This window comes from Miniopterus natalensis, chromosome 4 (genome assembly GCF_054644295.1).
Source record: "Miniopterus natalensis isolate mMinNat1 chromosome 4, mMinNat1.hap1, whole genome shotgun sequence".
Classification (NCBI taxonomy): Eukaryota; Metazoa; Chordata; class Mammalia; order Chiroptera; family Miniopteridae; genus Miniopterus; species Miniopterus natalensis.
Window position 1 is genome coordinate 80012060 of NC_142084.1, and position 19524 is coordinate 80031583.

A 19524-nucleotide genomic window follows, 5' to 3' on the forward strand; every position below is an offset into this window, starting at 1 on the left:
CTGTCTCCCTAATCGTCCAGTTGAGGAAAGAGAGGCCCAGAGAGGGCAGGTTACTTGCTCAAGGTCACACAGGACACTGTGACCTAGGCCTCCAGACCTCCAAGGATTTCTGTCGCAGACCCCCCTCCTTACGCGGTTGGCCCCTCCAATCGCAGCTCTGCGCGAGGGGGCGTGCATCCCCCCATCCCTACCCCTCCGCGGTCTGTCGGTCTGGGTGTCTACGCGGGCGCAGCCGAGCACCCCTCCCCAGCCTCCGGCCCTGCGTAGAGAGAGGCAGGCGTTTACAGCGCCGGCCCGCGCCCCACACCCGCAGCCGACAGACGGCAGCGCCTGCGCTCGCCCCCCCTACAGCCGGTGCGCGGGAGCCGCCGGGGCAAAGGCGCGGTGCCGGCCAGCGGCACATCTCCTGTTCTCTCGCTCGCTCTCTGCGCTGAAGGGGAGCCAGGCCGGCAAGTCCCAGCATCTTGCCCTCCAAGATGAAGAAGCTCCAGGGAGCTCAACTCCGAAAGGTAGGGCGCGAGGGCGGGCTGGGGGCGCACCTGGGAGAGGAGCGCAGAGGCCCGCCCCCAGCGAGGCCCGGGGAGGAGAGGGGAGGGCGCCCAGCTTGGAGCTCTGGGGGAGGCGGGCTGAGCTGGATTGCAGGGAGGGGCGGGGTCACGGGCTGGGCCATCCCATGCCACCCCACCCCGGTCTGGGGGTCGGAACGTAATGTTTGGCCCTGGGGTTCCTTGGGCCAGGTTCTGTGAACAGGTGTCTGCAGCCCCAGGAGGCGGAAAGTAGGGGTAGCTGGGGCCAGGCACCCACCCCTCTCCAATCCCCCACCCATTTCCCCCAGGGGCTGATTGGAAGGTGTGTGTGTAGAAAAGCTGAGCACCAGCCTTCAGCTGGACTAATTTCGGGGTGGGGGGGTCGTGGGCCTGCACTCCAAGCTGAAGCAGCCTCCACCATCCAGCAGGGGCCCAGGCTTTCCTGCTCATGCTCCTGCCTGCTGGACCCACCACCTGCTTCCTACCCACTCCCTTCCTTTTCCAGGCAGCTTTAGTGTCCCTGCTGAGACCCCAAGCTGCCCCTCAGCAGGGCAGAAGGAGGCAAAGGCAAGGAGTGAGGTACTTGGAGACACAAGGGATATGGGGGTAGGAGCTGGCATGAAAGAGGCAGCCAAATCTATGTGTTCCTGGGGCCTTGGGCCCAGACCTCAGCCCCTCCCACCTTGTCCTATGGGGTTGGACCTACCAGCCAAGTGGCGTGGGACTGGGGAGGGAGAGTATTGAGGCTCGTTTTCTGGCTTTTGGTTTAAAAGTACCAGTCTCAGCCAAGGAGTCAGGATTCCAAGGTACTACTTCTGCAGTTGCCCCTTACCCTGTGGCTTTGGGCAAGTCCATTCTCTAACCTGGACCCTTGCCTGTCCATCCCTAGCGTCTGAGCACCAAAGCAGGCCCCCATCACAGGTGCTGGATGGTGTGAGACACGGGCTGAGGGGCTGGCGTTATTGACCACTCCCCTCCTCCAAGGGCCTGCCCTATTTATTTAAGCTCTCTGCCCTCGGGCAGCACAGAGAACCGCTCTGATAAGTGGGTCCTTTTTATTCCTGACATGAGTGACTTCTTGGGGACATTTGAGGGTCTCTTGGGTCTTGAGTTCTGCCTGGTTCTTTTCTATTCTGCTCCTCTCTTCCCTTTCCTCTCCCTCCGCACAAAAACTCCTCCCCTCGCTGTCACAGGACCACACATTATGTAAATAGCTAGGGTTTGTGAAGCCTTGTCTCATGTAATCGCCCAACAATTCTGGGAGCTGCGTTGTCTCATCCCCACTTTATAGACAAGGAAACCAAGGCAGAGAGGGGTGCAGCTTACTGCTTTCCTGAAGGTGGGCCAGCGGAGCAGGGGTGGGGCCGCCTAGCTTCAGGGTACCCTCCCTTGGTCTGAAGGAGAAGCGGGCAGGAAGGCAGGAAATGCAGGGTATCAGCAAAGGAGCAACACTGTTCACAAATGAATATTGGACTGAGAGTCAGAGGTCTGGGTCCTGGTCTAGCTCTGCCCTTAACTTGCTGTTTGACCTTGGGCTCATCCCTTCCCGAAACTCGGTTTCCTCATCTGCATAATGATAAACGTGGGTTCCAGATTCCTATGATCTCCCTCATCCTGAAGATGGTAGGAGAGCCTCAGCTTGGGCAGCCCTGCCTCTCCCAGCCCCTGGCACTGCTGGCAACCTATGTCTGCTGGTCCCTAAAAGAGAGGGTGCAGGTCTGCCCAAATCAGGTGTGTTCCCATGTGACTCTAGGTGTGGAATGGGGGGATCCAGGGTGGGAGCCTCACACCCAGGTGGAAGTGTGAGCTGGCTCATTGAGCTTCCAGCCCGGCACCATTGATTTGGTTATTGACCGAACCTGTCTCCCAATTGATTCCATCCTCTCTGTTCCAGCCTCCTGGGATTCACTCCATGGTGGGGTTGGGGGCTCCAGGTGGGCTTCACATTGGCTCAGCTTTGGAGGACTCCATCCCTACCCCTGGAGCAGAAACAGGCTTTCCTCTGATTGGGGGAGGAGGGGGACGGAGAGCTGGCAGCATCCTGCACTTGGAACTCTTGTCACCATGGAAACAGAGCTGGGACCCGCTCTGTGAACATAGAAAGGGCAGCAGCTTCTCAGGAGGGATCAGAGGAACCTCATTATCGGGCCTTCTTGCCAGCTGGCCTAAATGGGGCCGGGGGTCACAGGGCGACAGGCTTGCCTCACCACCCAATACCTCTGTCAACTGGCATTACCCCATCCCTCCTGGAGCTTACCTAGGAGGGAGTGGTTCCAGAGGGCTGATGCTCACCCAGGTGGTGAGAGAGCCTTGGGGAAAGGGCATCAGGGGGAAGGGGCGGGTTTCAGATAGGTCTGAGAGCTGCTGCCACCCTAACCCCAGCTGAGATTACGGATAAAGAACTGCCAGGCGCATATTTGTTTCGACCCTGGGAGCCCAGTTACTTAAAAAGCAGCTTTTCATGGTTTTCATTATTGTCACCATCACCCATATTCATGCCAGGCTGTGCCAGTCACCACCACCCCTCAGTCCAGTAGCCAGCCTCAGGCAGGATCATCCCCAGGGTCATCATTATCACTGAAAGTCAACCCAACACATTTATCCCATTTCTGTCACCTGAGCCTATTGCACCAACCCTGTCATCACAGCCAGACACCTCCAGTCCTGTGACACTCACACTCTTCATCCCAGCAATGCTCATATGACAAATCCCCAGCAAAGCCACCTCTGTCGCCACCTGATTTGTGTGTAGACAACAACTTGGTCTGGTGGCAGGAAGGGCGGTTTTAGGGGGAAACATACCCTGGTTAGTAGCTATTTCCTGAGCCCCTGTGAGTGAATCTGACCTGGTCCTCTACCACTGCAAGTGTCTCCAGTGAAGTCTCTGGTGAATCTTGCCTCACACATCAGAGCCAGAAGGCTATTAGATAGAGATTGTCTAGACCTGCATTTCCCCAAGTATATCCTAGCAGGCCAGCTTCTTGAAACCCTTTTCTTAAACAGGATTAGGAAATGCTCTCTATTCTAGTCCCCATTTGGAGAGTCACAGTGCATATTGGTCCATTAAAGGATCTGACAAGTCCTGTAGAAAAGAAATCTATTTTACTTTGTGTTAACCCAGCTTTTCCCAAGCTTCTTTGAATCAAGAATCATTTGTTCCACTGAACACCTATGAATGTCACAAGGGATGTGTTTCTGGAAACACTGACCTATCCAATCTCCCCAGTGTTCAGATGGGGAAACTGAGGCTCCAAAGACCCTTTCCTAAAGTCATACAGTGAATTGGCACAGACCTGGAATTAGAATTGTGGTCTCCTAACTTCCAGTCCAGTGGAATCACTATCTTCCCACAATCATTCCTCAGTAGGAAGCAGGGAGTCCTTTTTCTCTGAAAATCATGGATAATTGGCCTTCTTTGCAGTTCCATCTTTTTCTGCCATAAGGTGAGACTTTCACAGGCAAGCAGGAAAGGCATGACTGCCCCTTTCTCCTGACCCATTCCTGGAGCCACTTCTGCTCTCTGAATTTTAGGTGATCATCCTGTATCTTTGGGCTTAATTCCAGGCCCCAAGCCCAGGCAGCCCATGGACGTGCTAACTCACATCCCTTGGGGCCAGGATTCCAAGCAGCTGATCTAGCTCCTAGCCCCCGCCTGGAGGGGGAATGCCCATTGGACTTCCCCACCCTCCTTGAATCACAAGAGGAGCCCTTAGGGACAGCTGGCCTCCATTCCCCTGCAGTGACAAGAAGATTATAACTTTGTGAGACAGATGTGTGCCTAAATAGCGACTTCCTGCTTGTGAACTAAAATTCACAGTCCTCTGTAGGCCCCCTTGAACATAAATCTAATCCCTCCCTCAGGGGAGCTCAGGGTCCCTCCGAGCCCTCTCCTTTCTATGCTCAGGCTTCCCAGCTCCTTCCTCCTGTCCTCATGTCACCACTTTTCCTGAACAACCTCCAGTTTGGCCACCTGCCCTTTGGACACACTCCAAACTGCCTGTGTCTTTCTTTAAATATGGTGCCCAGAATGGCGTAGCAAAACTTCAGCACTGGTGTTCGAAACATGGGCTTTAACATCGGGACGCTCTCCCACTAGCCAGCCTTATAAAAACCTCAGGTACCTCAGGGTTCCTCGTTGACCCTCAATTTCCCCCATAATTAAAAGGGAGCTTAGATGAATACCTCGCTCGTGGGGTTGTTTTGATAATGAAATCAGGTAACGTGAGGAAAATGTTTAGTGCAGTGAGCACACAGTAAGTGCTCAATATATGGCGACTGTTGTTAAGATCATCAACTTTATCATTGTCATCGTCATCTTCAAAATAGGACCATCCCTTGATTTGACCTCTGTGTTAGCCAAACTAAGATCAAGGTGGCTTTCTTAGTGCCTGAGCTACCCCGCTGGTCTCATAAGTTTGCAGTCACCTAAAACCTCAAGGAGCTCCTGCGTATGGACTGTGTTAGCCCAAATGAGAGAAATTGATCATTTGAACCAATAGAAGGTCTTCAAGCCCTAGTCAAGTCCACATTCTTGTACTGGTGGTCACAGTTCCAACCTGGCCTCACCTTTCTCCTTCACACTTTTGATCTCTCTTATTGGTAGCCCATCACCCCAGACCTGCTGATGACCCCCAGTGACCAGGGTGATGTAGACTTGGACGTGGACTTTGCTGCAGACCGGGGGAACTGGACAGGCAAACTGGACTTCCTGCTGTCCTGCATCGGCTACTGCGTGGGCCTGGGGAACGTCTGGCGTTTCCCCTATAGAGCCTACACCAACGGAGGAGGTACGGCCGGGTGATGGGCCAGGGCTCCGGGTGGACTGAGGTTTGAAGTAGCCTTAGCTACTGTCTCCTGTTTGACCTTGAGCAGAATTAGTTGAAAGTGGTTTGATAGCAACCTGGAGCTGGAAAGAGGGAGCTCGCCTTCCATGTGCTTTTTCATCACCCAGGCCCCTCCTCCCTCTCTCTCGTCCCCAGCATGGATACCCACGCAGTAAGCCCCGAGCCTTGGCATTTTCTGGGCCTTGAGTGATGGGCAGAGGGCTGCCTCTGCTTCACAATGAAGAGCTGTATCTGCCAGCCAGTGATTACTGTACTCTCAATATTCTCCCCACTCCCGCCCAACCTCCTCCAGAACCTTGCTCTATCGATAATTCCTGCTCCCGAATCTTCTATCTGGTCTCCTCTCCTGGTTCCTTCATTCTGACTGCAAACACAGGCTCTCCCATCTTACACAAATCCTTCGTTGCCTCTGCTTCTCCATCAAGTGACTGTTCTGTCTTATTAACAATAGCTGGGGTTGAGCACTCACCATCTGCCAGCCCTGGCTTGGTGCTCTTCAAGCCTGTCTCATTTAACCCTGAAGACAGCCCTCTTGGGTGGGCACCTTTGTCCTGATGAGGACCTCTGGGCTTGGAGAGGCCGGGTTCCTTGCCCAAGATCACACAGTGGCAGACCCAACATCCCACCCCAGGACTATCTTCTGCAGAGCCAATGCACGCCCACCAGCACTCCATATCTCCTCCCATCTCCACCAAACTCGTTAAAGAAACACATATTGGCAGGGTGACAGAAATCCAAATAAAACTAGATGAAGCGAAGACAGATGAATGATACGACTGGGAAGGGGGGAACTGGAGCTGGGCTCTGAAGCCCCAGGAACTTTATAATATCCACAGTTCTCTCTGCCCCCACCCCACCCCCCAGTTCCTGACTCTTTTTACCTCTGTATGCTGACCTCATTTTTTCCTGGGACAGGCTTCCTCCTTGCAGGTGGGGTGGCCAGAGAAAACTCTGGAATGACTTCATCCTCAGAACTGCCGCCTCTGAATGAATCTATGTAGAATTGCAGGGAAGGTCTCCAAATGGCCTGGCTGGGGTGTGTGCCCATGAGGAGGTGGGCATGGGTTGGCTGATGTGACTGGCAGCCCCTCCAGAGCCATGTGGTGGTGGGAAGTTCTCTAAAGGAGTTGGCTGCCAGTAAGAGAAGAAAGGGGGAAGGGATGTTGGGCACATGGGACCACAGGTGGCAGCCACGGGCATCGGGCATCTGAGGTGGCAAGGTGGGGAGAGGAGGGGCAGGTAGATTGGAGGGTTGATTTCTGCACTGCAGAGTTTGCACTTTTTTCAGCAGGGAATTCGCTCATTTATTCATTTATTTGTTCATTCACTCGCTCAGTGTCTGCTCTGAGCCAAGCCCTAGGCCTGGGCACTGGGGCTACAGAGGTGAGTGAATCCCCGCCCACCCCTTGGCCCTCAGTGATTGATGGTAAAAAGGAAGACAGTCCCAAGACACAGGAGAAGTATCCCCTCAGGTCGCAGGTGGTGTCCCCTGGTCGGGGAGGGGCGGGGCTAGAACTGGGCTTTAGGGGAGCTGACCCACTGAGACCCTGCCCACCCTCGCTTCTCCTTGCAGGTGCCTTCCTCGTGCCCTACTTCCTCATGCTGGCCATCTGCGGCATCCCCCTTTTCTTTCTCGAGCTCTCCCTGGGCCAGTTCTCTAGCCTGGGGCCCCTGGCTGTCTGGAAAATCAGCCCCCTTTTCAAAGGTGAGGCCTCAGTGTTCCCTGGGGTGGTCTGGGCCTGGGGGAGGCCAGGTGGTCCCCCTACCCTTCAACCTCCAAAAAGGGATGGCTTCCCAGCCTGGCCCGCAGGAGGGCTTAGCCTAAGGGCAGCGCCTGTCGCCACACCAGGGGCCGGCGCGGCCATGCTGCTCATCGTGGGCCTGGTGGCCATCTACTACAACATGATCATCGCCTATGTGCTCTTCTACCTCTTCGCCTCCCTCACCAGCGACCTGCCCTGGGAGCACTGCGGCAACTGGTGGAACACAGACCTCTGCCTTGAACACAGAGGCTCCAAGGATGGCAACGGGGCCCTGCCCCTCAACCTCACCAGCACCGTCAGCCCCAGCGAGGAGTACTGGAGGTCTGGGGGGGCCCCCGCCCCGGGGGATGGGGGCGGGCAGGAACCAGCCCGAGTCCCCTAGGGGCCCAGCATTCACCTCAAAGATGCTCATGTTAGGTGAACTCTGGGCTCTAATCCCTGCTCTTCGCCTGACCAGCTCCGTGACCTGGAACAATGTATTTGGCTTCTGATGGTTTATGTATAAAGTGGGTACAATAGTAGTAGTTTAGAGGGCTACCATGAGGATTAGAGAAAAAAAGGCATATAAATGTTGCCAGCCAGTCTGGTGGGTAGCAAATGCTCAATAAATGCTACCTGATGATGATGATGATGATGATGGTAACAGTAGGAGTAACTTTTGGAACCTCAGTTTCCACCTCTGTAAAAGGGGTTGATAATAGCCCCTATTTCATAGGATGTCATGCAGTCAGTCACTCATTCATTCATTCATTCTTTCAATCAATAGTTATCGAGCACCAACTATATTAGTAGGTAAAGAACATAGCATCAGCCAGGATCACATAGTAAGGACCATCTCTGGTTATTTTAATAGCAGAGATAAGACTATAGTAGAGTAAGGGATTGTTGTGAGAAATGCACAAGGTAATGCAGGTAAAACCCTTATCACATAGTCAGGCATATTGTGAGCCCCCATAAATGATGGGTGTCAGGATGGCACTACTTATCAGCTTGTCCTGAGACCCCACTTTATAGCTGAGAAAACCCAGAGGTTTGCTCAGTACTTGGTGGAAGGGGCAGTACAGGAACCAAGTAACCCTGATTCTTGATCCTGTTCTGGAACATTCCAGAGTAGTCTGGTCCCTGGGAAGGGACTATTGGCTGACCAGAGGACACGGTCCCGATACCCTCAACCCTTCACCTGCCAAGAGTGCTCTTAGGTATCTTCCCCCAAATGGACCCCATGTCTTGAAGTATTTTGGTCTCCAACCTACATTTATTATACAGTTCATCTGTTTTCCATTTAAAGCGCATCTAAAGTGTGTGCACCTGTTGAGGAGTATGTCTAGTCAGCTGGAAAGGATGGGCTTGGGTGTGCAGCTTAAAGCCAAAGAATGTGATGCGAGGGCCCAGCAGCTGCCAGGGGTGTCCATGGAAACACCATGACCCACTGCATCAGTGGGGATGCAGGCAGGAAGCAGAGAGCACTCTCACGAGGCTTCAGCAAAGGGTGTTTAGTGGAGGGACTTACAGAGGTGAGGGAGTCCACACGGAGAGGTGAAGCACCAGGAACCAGCAAGGGGGTCGGCTGTAACATCCCTGAGCCGAGGAGGCAAGCCAAGGGACTGGTGGTACTGGGACCAGGGATGTTTGGAGCCTCGGAAGAAAGGCTGCCCACCAATGGGCTTGCTGTGGAAGAAGGCGGTCACGGCCAGGTCTTCTGATGGCATGCATACATGCATGTGTGCATGCACAGGCATGTGTACACATCTGTGTGCAAATACCCCAATCCTTCACTTCTGCCACCCTCCAGTCTCCTGCTGTTGCATCCCACTAGCCAAACCCAAATGGAAATCAAAGAGGAAGGCAGGCTGGGTGATGGGGTCTGTAGAGGCAAACCTCCAGTGTGCAAAGCTGGTCAGAAGACAGACTGGAATCGAAAGGAAACTAGCCAGAATCACCTTGCGGGCTGGCCACGGCTTTCCTCCATGTCAATGGAGTGTGCCAGTGTGACGAGAGGACACTCAGACCTTCGTCTCCCACAGCCGCTACGTTCTCCACATCCAAGGCAGCCAGGGCATCGGCAGTCCCGGGGGGATCCGCTGGAACCTCTGCCTCTGCCTGCTGCTCGCCTGGATCATCGTGTTCCTCTGTATCCTCAAGGGTGTGAAGTCCTCAGGCAAGGTGAGACCTGAGGAGCTGGGACGGGTGAGGGCTTCCTGGAGGAGGCAGGGCGTGGACTTAACCTAAGAGGATGAGGGGAAGGGAAAGGGCATGGAGTTGGGGGCAGAGGGGACACTGCCTGAGAAAGATGTGGAGGTAAGGATGGCCAGTGGCTAGGCTGGTTCACTAGCCTAGAAACTTGCCAAGGGCAGGACCTATCTTATTCAAGTTTGTATCCTGACCCAGTGCCTGGCACTTTGAAGAGGCTCAGCCAGTGTTTCTTGAATGCTTGGAGGGTGGCTGTATGAATCAGAGCTCTTAGAGATGCAAGTGGCCAGAATCCAGGTATCCAGGTGTCGCACTCGATTGGAAAATCCAGAGTGTGTGCTTCAGGCATGGCTGGGTCTAGGGGTTCAACGAATGCTATTAGGACCATGGTTCTCACAGTCTCTCAGCAGTGCTTTCCACTGCACTGGCTTCCTTCTCAGGCTTCCTTCTTTATATGGTTGTCTCAGCCACTCTGGGCTACACTTTGCATGCTTAGTGAAGGGTTCCCCCTTTCCCCCGTTTGCAGAATCCTAGAAGTAGGTCTCACTGGGTAAGTTGGGTCGCAGTACCCATGCCTGAACCAGTCACTATGGCCAGGAGGGTGGAGTGCTGGGCCTGGGTCACGTGCCCACCCCCGGAGCTGGGAATGGAGTGAGGCCCAGCTGGGGAAAGTTAGGGGACTGCTCTCTGAAGAAGGTCAGTGAGCTGCTGGGCAGACGTCGCCACAGGTGTCCACTTTAGGTTATGAAGGGTGGGAAGGCCATAAAGCTGTTTTGGAAGGACTTGGAAACCAGAATGGTTTACTTAATCATTTATAAATCAGAACTGGTCCCTCTGCAAAGTGCTCGGAAGTGTTATCCACTTGGAAGAGAACCATTAAAAGAAAGACTAGGAAGCCAGAGGAGAAAGCATTTAGAAAAAGAAGAGAGATAATTGTGGTGCAAGCCAAGGCAGTAAGGAGCCTGGGACTCGATGGTATCTGCAGAGGGCAGAGACAGGGCAGCAGGGAGCCCAGGAATGTCCAGTGTCTGATGAGCATGCTGGCTGATGGGTTTGCTGGACATGTGGACATGTGGGACATGACCTCCAGGGGAGGGGTGATGGTGGCTGGAGTGAGTAAGTGGATTTGGGACAGCTTGGGAAGCAGTGACAGGACTTTGCTGATGTGATCAGTGTGTGGAGGGAGGAAAGAAGGGAAGGAGGGAGGAAAGAAGAAGCATCATAGATTGATGGCTGTTGCCGGCTTGGGAGTAAGATGGAGCTTTCTAGAAGAAGAGCAGGGTAGAGAAAGTCACCCTGCCTTCCATACCCACTTGTCACCTCTCAGGTGGTGTATTTCACGGCCACATTCCCCTACCTCATCCTGGTCATGCTGCTGATCCGCGGAGTCACCCTCCCGGGGGCCTGGAAGGGCATCCAGTTCTATCTCACCCCCCAGTTCCACTACCTGTTGTCTTCCAAGGTGAGGCCCTGGGGGCTGGGGTGTGGAGGGAGGGGTCAGGCCTGAGCTGGGAAGGGGAAGGAGGGATCCCTGGAGAAAAGAGTGGGCAGGGGGGTAGAAATCCCCCAGGAGGTGAGCCTCTAGTACCAGGCACTGTGCTCGGCACTCTTTTTCATTTATCGTTCTTGACAATTCTATGAAGTAGGTGTTATTCTCCCATTTCACAGATGAAAAAACTGAGGCCCAAAAGAGTTAGCGATGAGCTTATGGTCACAAAGCTAGGGAGTGACTGGCAGAGCTAGGATTCTAACCCAGGTCGTCTGTCTGACTCCAAACCCCAAGGAATGCATTAGTAATAGTAGTAGTCACAACAATAATATTGATGGCTATCATTTCTTATTTATTGACAAGTTACCATGCCCAACGCCGCTCTTAGCACTTTGCATGTATGTAGTCAATCATTTAACCCTCACCACCACCCTATTCCCATCCCTTCGTTGCAGAGGGGCCTGAGGCCCAGAGAGGTGATGTGGCCTCCCCAGGCTATACAGCTAGAAAGTGGTAGAGCTGGGGCCCAAATCTAGGTCCCTCTGACTCCAGGAGGGAAGTTTAGGGGCTGCATGGGCTTGTTGTCCATATGAATATACTGAAAAATTTACACGAGGAACTACTTCCTTCAGAATGAGACCAAGCTTAGAGATTACCTTCTAGATCCTGGATGGGGAAACAGGCCCAGGAGGCCCAGCGTAAGTGTTGAAACTGGATTTGCTCCGAGCCATGCCAGTTGTGAGCCAGGCCCTTCCCCATGCTGTCCCTGGACCTATCGACTGGCTCCCTCCCCACCTCCTTCCTCCTGTTTCCTTGGCCCTCGGGCACCACGGAGTGCCAGCTGCTTCTCTTTGCCCTCCATCTGCATCCTTCCTGCTGCAGGTGTGGATCGAGGCTGCCCTTCAGATCTTCTACTCCCTGGGTGTGGGCTTCGGGGGTCTCCTCACCTTTGCCTCCTACAACACGTTTCACCAGAACATCTATCGGTCAGTGCAGCCCCCTGGGCCCCAGGGCCAGAGCCGGGAGCAGAGGGGCTGGCCAGGGAGGGCCTCATGGGGTGAGGCTCACCCAGCCTGCACCTGGACTTCTCCCAACAGGGACACCTTCATCGTCACTTTGGGCAACGCCATCACCAGCATCCTGGCTGGCTTCGCCATCTTCTCTGTGCTGGGCTACATGTCTCAGGAGCTGAATGTGCCTGTGGGCCAAGTTGCCAAAGCAGGTGGGCGGGCTGCCCCGCCCTGGTGGGCAAGGGCGTGTGTCAGGCACAGCTGAGGCTGGGGAAGTGAGCCTGTGTGTGGACCAGCAGGGTTGTGGATGGGTGCACTGAGTGTGTGTGTGAACGTGCATGCATGTGTGCACGAATGAACGTGTCTTAGCTGGTCTCTGGGTGGCCATGTGCGAATAAGTGTGTGTTAACCTATGTCCGGAGATAAATGAACTCCTGTATGAGACTGTCTTATGTTTTCTCACAGCTTAGAAACTCGCCTTGCTTGTCCAAATGAGTCATATCCTGTACTGAGATGTCTGTGTGCAAGTGAATCGATGGTGTGAGTGATCTTGTGAATCAGTGTCTTGTGCCAGTGGACGTGTTTAAGCGTGTGTGTTAGTGGGATTGTTTATGCAAATGGTTGTGTACATAACTGTATTCAAATGAGGTGTTATATTTGGGTCTCATGTTTATTCATGTACTCATTATTAATTCATTTATTTTATCAGCTTATGTCTATTGAGCACTGACAATGTGCTGGCATGTGTCCTAGGAGTTAAGAAGTATCAGGAATGTGCAGTTAGTGGGCATCTTTGGTTTGCCCAAGTGGGTGTAAGTGACCATGTGTGTTGGAGTATGTATGTGGGGGCATGCCATGTGCCCCAGGCTGCTGACCCCGTGTGCCCTTGGCCCAGGCCCTGGCCTGGCCTTTGTCGTCTACCCGCAGGCCATGACCATGCTGCCTCTGTCGCCCTTCTGGTCCTTCCTCTTCTTCTTCATGCTGCTGACTCTCGGTTTGGACAGTCAGGTGAGCCCTGTCCGCACCAGTGGGGCCTCATGGCGTGTGTGCTGTGTGAGTGCTGTGTGTATCTGTGCATGGGTGAGATGTGTAACTGTGTATCTGCGTGTGTCTATGTGACATGTCTGTGAGTGTCATGTGTGTTTCTGTGTGTGTCTGTGATGTATGTGATCTTTGTGTGTGTGTATCTGTGTGTGTCTATGTGTAATGTGTCTGGAGTGTGATATATGTGTGTGTCTGAATCTGTGTGTGTGTGTGTGTGTGTGTGTGTGTGTGTGTGTGTGGTGGAGGCAGAACTCTGACCCTTCCCTCTCCCCCACCCCCAGTTTGCCTTTCTGGAGACCATTGTGACAGCTGTGACAGATGAGTTCCCATACTACCTGCGACCCAAGAAGGCCGTGTTCTCAGGGCTCATCTGCGTGGCCATGTACCTGATGGGGCTGGTCCTCACCACTGACGTGAGTGGCTTTGCAAGGCAGGTGGCTGGGAGGTGAGGCTGGGGACACCTGTAGCAATGTCTGTGGCCAAGCTGTGCCCTCCCTGAACCACCCATTTATTCGACCTCTTTGGGGGTAACCTAGACCATCCCAGACCCTCTCTCCCAAGGGGCACTTGGCCTATGACCCAGGGTCCTGGCTTTGGAGTCTGAAAGACCTGGTTTCAAGCCTCACTCCTGCACTTGCTGGACAAGTGGCTTCACCTCCCTGAGCCTGTTTTCCCATCGATTAAATGGGGTGATGCATAGAAAGGGCTTGGCAGGTACCCTGTCATCAGCTTGCTCTCCCCGCTGGCCTGGCTGCTTCCTGCCTGGAGAAGGGGCTGCAGCAGGGAGCCAGGCCATGGTGAGGGGACCCCAGAGCTGTAACTTGTATTCCAGGGGGGCATGTACTGGCTGGTCCTTCTAGACGATTACAGCGCCAGCTTCGGGCTAATGGTGGTGGTGATCACCACGTGCCTCGCTGTCACCCGGGTATATGGTGAGAGGGGCCAGGGGAGGTGGAGTTGAGGCTCCCCACAGTGGGAGACGGGAGCCTACGCTGGAGCCCCCAACAATGGGATTCCTGGTCCCAGGGGCCAGGGTTTCTGGTGGGGACCATTGGGGTGGAGGAGGGGCTGCTGGCGCTTGTGGGGCCTATGGGTGGGGCCCATGGGTGGGACCTATGGGTGGGGCCATCCTCCTCTCCTCCCTGGTGCAGGAATCCAGAGGTTCTGCCGAGACATCCACATGATGCTGGGCTTCAAGCCGGGCCTCTACTTCAGGGCCTGCTGGCTATTCCTGACCCCAGCCACGCTCCTGGTAACTGGGGTGGGAGGGCAGGCTGCTATCTGGGGGCCCAGGGCTGAGAGGAGGGCCCCTCTGGGCATTAAGTCTGGTAGGGCTGCCCTGGCCCAGAGTGGACCTCTATCAGGGCTGTGGGTTGGGCTGGGCACCAGGATCAGGTCTACTCCCCAACCCCCTTTGATGCCCCCAGCTTTTGTGTCTGTGGTGGGCCTTAGGGCTGGAGCTTTGAGGCTTTCCTTTCTCAGCCTTGGGGTTGGAGCAGGTCAGGGATATACCATCTCAGAAATTAGGGTGCTTCAGAGCTGGGCTGTCTCAGGCCTGGGCATTGGGTGAACTTAGAACAGAGTAAGCTCAGGCCTTGCCAAGGTTCCAAAACAAAGATGGCCCATCTCAGGTTCTGGTACCACTTAGGACTGGGCTATCTCAGACACTGGGTGTCTCTGGGCTGGGCTATCTCAGGCCTTGGGGTGGCCCTGGGCTGGGCTTTCTCAGGCCTTAAGGTAGCTCAGACTGGGGCTATCCTAAGCCCTGGGGGCCGCCCAACACCCACAGTGATGCTGGGAGCCCCCTCCCTGCAGGCCCTGCTGGTGTATAGCATCATCAAGTACCAGCCCTCAGAGTACGGCAGCTACCGCTTTCCAGCCTGGGCAGAGCTCCTGGGCATCCTGATGGGCCTGCTGTCCTGCCTCCTCATCCCAGCCGGCATGCTGGTGGCTGTGCTTCGAGAGGAGGGCTCACTCTGGGAGGTGAGTCAGCCATACCCCTGCCTTCTCCCACCTTCCCAACCTGTGGCCTGGCCATGGGCCCACCCACTAAAACAGAAAACATTTGCACCAACACCTTACCCAGGGCCTTGCAGCCTTCTTTCAACCAGGCTTCTTTCAAGAGCAATGTTTCTAACCAGTAGCCTGAGCTATGAATCGGCTCAGGCCTATTTGAGCTGAGGTAGGGTTGGTGGGCCTGCCTTGTGGCCCCTCACATCACACAGAGCCTCTGAGGGGCTCAATCCAAAGACCACCAATGTCAGCCAATGCTTGCTTGTCTTGGGGAGAGGACAGGGTCCCACAGTGAGTCAGTCAAGGGTCAGGACTTAAATCTGGTCACCAGAGCTTCCCTATGGTCAGAAGGCAACATTGAGGGACCCCAGAGAGTGGGCTGTCTCCCTCCACCTGTGTCCAGGAGCCCTGCTGTGGCCCACAGGTGACCTGGGAATGGAATGATGGTGTGAGCCCTCCTCATGGCCAGGGCTTTGTGGAGAGACCCACAGGGATTGCAAGCCTCAGAAGAAGGGAATAGTGACCCTTGCTGGGCTCATGAGATCCCGCCCATCTCTGAGCCTCAGGGTGCCCTTTATACTGAGGCCTTTGCCTCTGAGGCCATGGGTGTGGAGTCCTCTGGTGGCAAGAGGCTGTCATAGTGAGCAGAGCTGAATGAGCCTGCAGGTCCCAGAGAGAGCTTGGGGACCCCACCTCCTACCCCCACATCCCATCAGAGGTGTGTGAATCCAGCTAGTACTGCCTCGTAAGAGCTAATTATTAAATATTTGGGAACTTCATTAACCACTTGTCAAACCATTGGTAGCTTGAGAAGGACACTAGTGGGATATTTGCACCACTGAAATTGGCTACAAATCAGGCCTCCTGCACCCTCCACCCTCCTCCCCAGCCTGCCGACCAGCACACTCTGCCTCTCCTCCCCATACAGCTCCACTGCCCCTCAGCTGTCCCTCACCCCACCTTCCTGTCTCCACCTGGAGAGAGGCTCAGAGCCCTTCCCTGGCAGAAGTGGGTTGTGGCCACACCACCCAGACCACAGGGGGTCCTGGTGTCCAACCACTGCTCTGCCTCCACCTGCTGTGTGACTGGAGGCAAACCCCTTGCCTTCTCTGAACCTCGGGAGCCCCACCTGTGCCACTACAGGAAACTTGCCTCCTTGCTTGAGAACCAGGGTGTCTGAAAAAGGAAGGGAGAAAAGGGGTTGCTCAGGATGAAGGGCTCGAGTCCTCCCAGAAGCTTATGGTTTCCAAGGCCTCCTGACTGCCCTGCTTCCCCAGCTGCTCACAGCCCATTGGAGAGGCATGTTGTGGGGTGGGGGGAGCACTGCAGAGGGGTCATTGTCCAGCTCCAGAGTGACACCTTCAGAGACCAGGGCTTCCAGCACAAAATTGACAAGACCTGACTAAATTGACAAGGTCATCGGTTATAGAAAGCTAAGGGGAGAACATTCCAGGCAGAAAAACAATTAGTGCAAAGGCCCTGAGGCAGGAGGGGCTGGTATGTGTGGGGACAGCAAGGAGGTCAGCATGACTGGATCAGAGAGGGTGGAGGGAGAGTGGCAGGAGCTGAGGTCAGGAAGGTAGACAGGGGCCAGGACATCTCATTCCAAGTGAGATGTCAAGCCATTGGCAGGTTTCTGAGCAGCAGGGTAACATGCTCTTTCCAGATTTTAATGTGTCACCATGCTTGGAGTGTAGAGCCAGGCTAGGCCCCAGGCTAAGGGCATTGCATGCATTCTCTCCTGTCAATCTGCACCCATGGGCTCCACTTAATGTTGGTTGTCTTTCCTCCTTGGAGGGCCTGGGACCCTTCTTCCTGGCAGGGCAGAGGGCTTAGAGAATGTGCTTTGAGGAAGAAGGAACCCTAGAATATCCAGGCTTAGTCACCATCTTAGTCAGCTTCCTCTTTCCATGGAAATGGGCTCCGAGAGGGAAAGGTCAGACATCAGTCAAAATGAGGCCAAACATCAGATATTTGGAAGATGAGCAGTAATTCCTGCCTCAGTTCTCCCAGTTCGCGACTTTCCCCCAAATCTGCCAGCTCCTTAGGACTCAGCATTTAGGAGAAGGGATCCAGAGTGGGCTCTTGCATTGGCTGCCATGCAGCCATAACCACTGCCACCATTTACTGGGCCTTACCTCATTCCCAGCACCCTGCACAGCAACCCTAACTGGGTATCATGAGTCCTGAGTTAAAGATGAGGAAACAGAGCTTAAGTTCTGTGCCAAAGTCCACCCAGCCTGTGAGTGGCAGAGCAGGAGTCTCATCCAGGCATGCGCCCCATCCCCGGGATTGTTGCAAGGACTAACCCAGGTGATGTGGGAAGGTCTTTGCCGGTGCCGGGCCCCAGGAAACACTGCTGCAATACTGGCTGTTTTCACCGCTGTTTGTTTGTTTGTTTTTTACTTTATTTATTTTTGTTTAAAATATCACCGCTATTTTTGCTCTGCTGCAGAGGCTCCAGCAGGCCAGCCGGCCAGCCATGGACTGGGGCCCGTCGCTGGAGGAAAACCGGACGGGCATGTACGTGGCCACTCTGGCTGGTAGCCAGTCGCCCAAGCCACTGATGGTGCACATGCGCAAGTACGGGGGCATCACCAGCTTTGAGAACACGGCCATCGAGGTGGACCGAGAGATTGCCGAGGAGGAGGAGTCTATGATGTGAAGCGGGAAGCAGGTGGACAGGAGGTCCTGCCCCAGTGCAAAGGCAGCCGTGCCCTCTGGGATTCTGGGAGGCCTGAGGCTGTGGGAGGTGGCCATGGTGATGCTAGTCCTCAGTGCAAGTCCTTCTTTGTGGTCTCTGCCTCTCCTGAAACCTCTGTCTACCCCCTAAACACACACACACACACACACACAGAGCTGAGAATGACCCAGCTCAGCCCTCACTTCACAGACGGTAAACTGAGGTCAGGGAGGAGGACTTGCCTGAGGTCTCAGAGGGGACTGAACCCCAGGCCTCCTGACCAGCCAACTCCCTTTCTCACGTGGCAGCTGGCACCACCCTCTCATCTGTGTTCCCCTCCCTTTTCTCAGGGAGCCTGCCCCCCACCCTTCAACACAGCCAGGATCTTGACCGGGGCAGGGACACTCAGGGTGTCTCCAGGCCCACCAGGCCCTGGGCACCGAGGGTTAGCAAGTCCAGTGGGAGAGAGAGCCCTCTGGGTTCAGGTGCACAGGCTGGGTTTCCTGAAGGAGGTGGGACCTGAGGGCCCTGGAGGAAGGGCAAGTTTGGAAAGAGAGGAAGAGGAGGGCAAGGTGGTGAAGGCCGCTGTGGGGGTGCTGACCCAGCCAAAGTGTGGATATCAGAATGTAGCCTCTTGTTCCTCTCCTGGGAACAGGAGGCTGACTGCCTGGGGCAGAGACCAGGGGCCTAGGAGCAAGAAGAGTGGTGGGAGAAGCAGTTACCAGGTTACAACAGGGTTCAAGTGGGAATGAGAAATACTGGGGAGGGGAGCCAGGGACATGGGGTGGGCAGGGGATTTGCATGATCTGTCTGTGCTTTGGAAAGAATGCTGTTCTGGGTCAGTGTGCGGGGTGGGTTAGAGGGGACAGGGTGGAGGTGAGAGGCCTGTGGAGGACAGGCAAGAGGGGCTGGTGGCTCGAGTGAGGGTGATAATGTGAGGGTAGGGAAAGAAGGGGGACCCTGCACTTCCCTCCTTGTAGGGAGCCCTGGGCATGACTGGAACAGAGGGGGGAGATGCCTGACATGCACAAGCTTTGGAAATGGGAACGAGGGGCCATAGTCAAGACAGGGCCCCTCTCTTCCCTTCCCCCTTGTCCTGGTGGTCCTCACTGTGTCTTCCAGCTCCAGGCACTGCTGGGATGTTGGCCTTGGCTGTGGGTGACCAGGGCAACTAGGAAAGTCAGAGTTGGTCCACACATGTGGCTGACCGGTCTTGATGCTGCTCATCTGTTCCAGGAAGCCGGTCCCTGGGCCCGGGCATGAGGGTGGATACAGAGAGCAGAAGGCAGCTGACACCCCAGGCCTGGGGCCAAAAGCCTTGGTATCTTGAATCCCGAGGCCTCGGAGGGGCTGCCCTGGGTCCCTCCTTTGCTGAGAGATGAGGGTGGGGTATGAAAATGCCTGAGCAGGCCTCCTGCACACGGTGACCTCCCCACCAGTGGGGCATGGCACCCACACGCAGCTATGCCAGCCTCTGCGCCTGTCTCTCTCCTGGTGTCTCCCCAACCCATCTGTGTTCTGTTGTTAATTGTTAATAAAACCCAATGAGGTCATCCTCCTTACCCTGCCTCCTTACTGCTGAGAGCCAGGAGGGGGGTGGCACAGGGCCATCCAACTCCCATTGGACAGATAAGGAAACTGAGACTCAGCTGCCTCCTCTCCTGGCTTCTGACACTTCGTTTCTCTATGGGGGGAGGGGGCTGAGGGAAGATGAAGAAAATGAGGAGGCCCTGAAGACCACTTAGTTTCCCATTAGACATAGGGACAAGCCAGGCCCACTGAGGGGAGGAGACTCTCTCAGGGATATTCAGCCGAGGCAGGCAGAGCTGGGAACAAACCAGGACCTCCCAGCACCCTCCTCTCCCTCTCCAGCTGCTCTCCTGCCCTCTCTGCAGGTGAAGCTGGAGCTGGAAGACCAGGGTTGGGAGGAGCCCAGAGTTTCCCAGGCTGGAAGAATTTCC

The 19524-nt window shown here is 55.0% G+C and overlaps 1 protein-coding gene across 1 annotated transcript; it reads left to right on the forward strand.

Moving 5' to 3' along the window:
* Positions 1-476: 476 nt before the first annotated feature.
* On the forward strand, positions 477-17545 carry SLC6A7 (solute carrier family 6 member 7). The gene is made up of 14 exons (XM_016210634.2): positions 477-509; positions 5131-5314; positions 6945-7076; positions 7221-7455; positions 9159-9297; positions 10652-10786; positions 11696-11799; positions 11911-12035; positions 12719-12831; positions 13149-13280; positions 13700-13799; positions 14019-14119; positions 14683-14850; positions 17336-17545. Exons 1-14 carry the CDS (start codon positions 477-479, stop codon positions 17543-17545), a joined length of 1911 nt encoding a protein of 636 aa, XP_016066120.1.
* Positions 17546-19524: the final 1979 nt, after the last annotated feature.